General features: G+C 34.8%; 1 protein-coding gene across 10 annotated transcripts in view; it reads left to right on the plus strand.

Moving 5' to 3' along the window:
- The window catches only part of LOC119586377 (endophilin-A-like), a 42,420-nt gene that overhangs the window by 21,031 nt on the left and 19,574 nt on the right, over positions 1–1,815 (plus strand). For all 10 annotated transcript variants that reach the window (XM_037935090.1, XM_037935093.1, XM_037935089.1 and 7 more), the window contains 3 exons: positions 500–603; positions 1,034–1,137; positions 1,404–1,513. In XM_037935090.1, coding sequence (XP_037791018.1) covers positions 500–603; positions 1,034–1,137; positions 1,404–1,513 — 318 coding nt within the window. The remainder of the gene's footprint in view (positions 1–499; positions 604–1,033; positions 1,138–1,403; positions 1,514–1,815) is intronic.

The raw sequence follows: 1,815 nt of genomic DNA on the forward strand, positions 1-1,815 counted from the left end.
GGGTCATGTATGCTTTCATTTAAAATAGATTTGCAAATTACTGTACACTTTTTATATTTTTTTAAGGAAGCCAGTATTCAAATATGCACAGGTTTTTGTATTATTTAGGATTATTCTTTTTTACCTTTTCTTTTTGGGAATTTATTTTAAAATTTCTTTAAGCTGAGTTTTCCACATTGTGTGAGAACACTGGATGTAGCAAATAGTTGGTCTGTGATGCAAGGCACTATGTCTATTTTTGCTCTTATTAATGATCATGTAAAAGATTGTTACAGTGCTTAATGTTACATGTTGGGGTTAAATTCACATCATGTGTTTCTTGGTCTTAGTATTTAATAGTTTATTGATTGATCATTTTATCTTTTAAGTTCATTACTTTCTGTACATCCAGAAACTGAAATTAGAGTAATAGAAGCAGAAACATGTGAATAACCAAAAAAACAAAACAAAAAAACACTTGGGTAGGAAAAAACAAGCTTCCATTCTCATGCTCTTTCAGCTGGGTCCCATGTCAGCGAAGAGGAAATCAAGTTGGCTGAGGATAAGTTTGCCGAGTCCTTACATCTCGCACAGATGGGCATGCATAATCTCCTGGATAATGATGTAAGGCTAACATGAGCATGTGTTAGTGCACCAATAAGTTAATTAATATATTTTATAATTTTTTCTCTTATAGTATTTCTTTGTTCTATCATGATCTTGCAAGGCCTAAATTTGGTTTAATTATCGAAAATTACAAATTGAGAAATTACATTTGCTGTAAGCAGAAGTAGTAGTCATGAAACTATATTCATTAGGAGCATATTTGTAATAAGCTCTGTTCTGATGAGATTCCTCATGTTTGGTGAACAACACCTCATGAACCAAAATGACCAAATAAAAGGGTAATATTTTAAGTAGCGAACAGTGCAGTTATCTAGAACCTCAGTATTTCAGTGTGTACTTTCATCTAGATATGAATGTTGTAAATTATGGAAGTAAACAGCTACAACATGCTGACAGAAGTGATATTTAGATATGTATGATATTACAGGTGGAGCAGATCTCCCAGCTGGCTACCTTTGCAGAGAATCTGTTAGACTACCATAGACAGTGCACTGAGATCTTAGAGGCCCTGGCTGGTACACTTCATGATAAGTAAGAACAGTGGTGGTTTTGACTCTCATTGATTAGAAAAAAAAGTTGCACAGCAGACAAACATTTGATCATTTTAGTGTAGTTTACTTATACTCTGACTTGTTCAGTTATATCTGAGAATAGATATGCCTACAAACTTTTTGATATTTAAGGAAATTTCATTAAGTTCAAGCTCATTAGAAATACACCCAACCAAGCTTTATTATGATTTCACAACACTTTTTTGAGTTTTTGATAAACTAAGTGCCCACAAATCACTTTTACAGGAAGAATGAAGCCGCAAGTCTTCCCCGTTCAGAGTTTGTGCCAAAGACTCTGTCGGACCTCGGCGTGATAGATAGCCTGAATGGTGGCCTTCCTACAACCAACATCACAGGTGAGACTTGGGGAGGATGAGGTAGTATGGCCCTTTGACACAACTTCTAACTCTAGGTAATGTCAAAACTTTGAGTTTGTGCCTTGCTCGCGTGGCAAGTTGTTGTATGGTCGGTGCAGAGATGGTGTTTCACACTCATGTTTTGTTTTCTGAGATAATTGCACAGTATTTGACAAGAGAAAAAAATTGTGTAATTTGTTCCATTTACCTTTCAACCAGATTGAACTATAACTATGAGGAATGAATAATGACACAAAAGTAGAATATCTATATATATAAATGCTCTCCAGCAACCATACAAC

Source organism: Penaeus monodon, chromosome 21 (genome assembly GCF_015228065.2).
Source record: "Penaeus monodon isolate SGIC_2016 chromosome 21, NSTDA_Pmon_1, whole genome shotgun sequence".
Taxonomy (NCBI): domain Eukaryota; kingdom Metazoa; phylum Arthropoda; class Malacostraca; order Decapoda; family Penaeidae; genus Penaeus; species Penaeus monodon.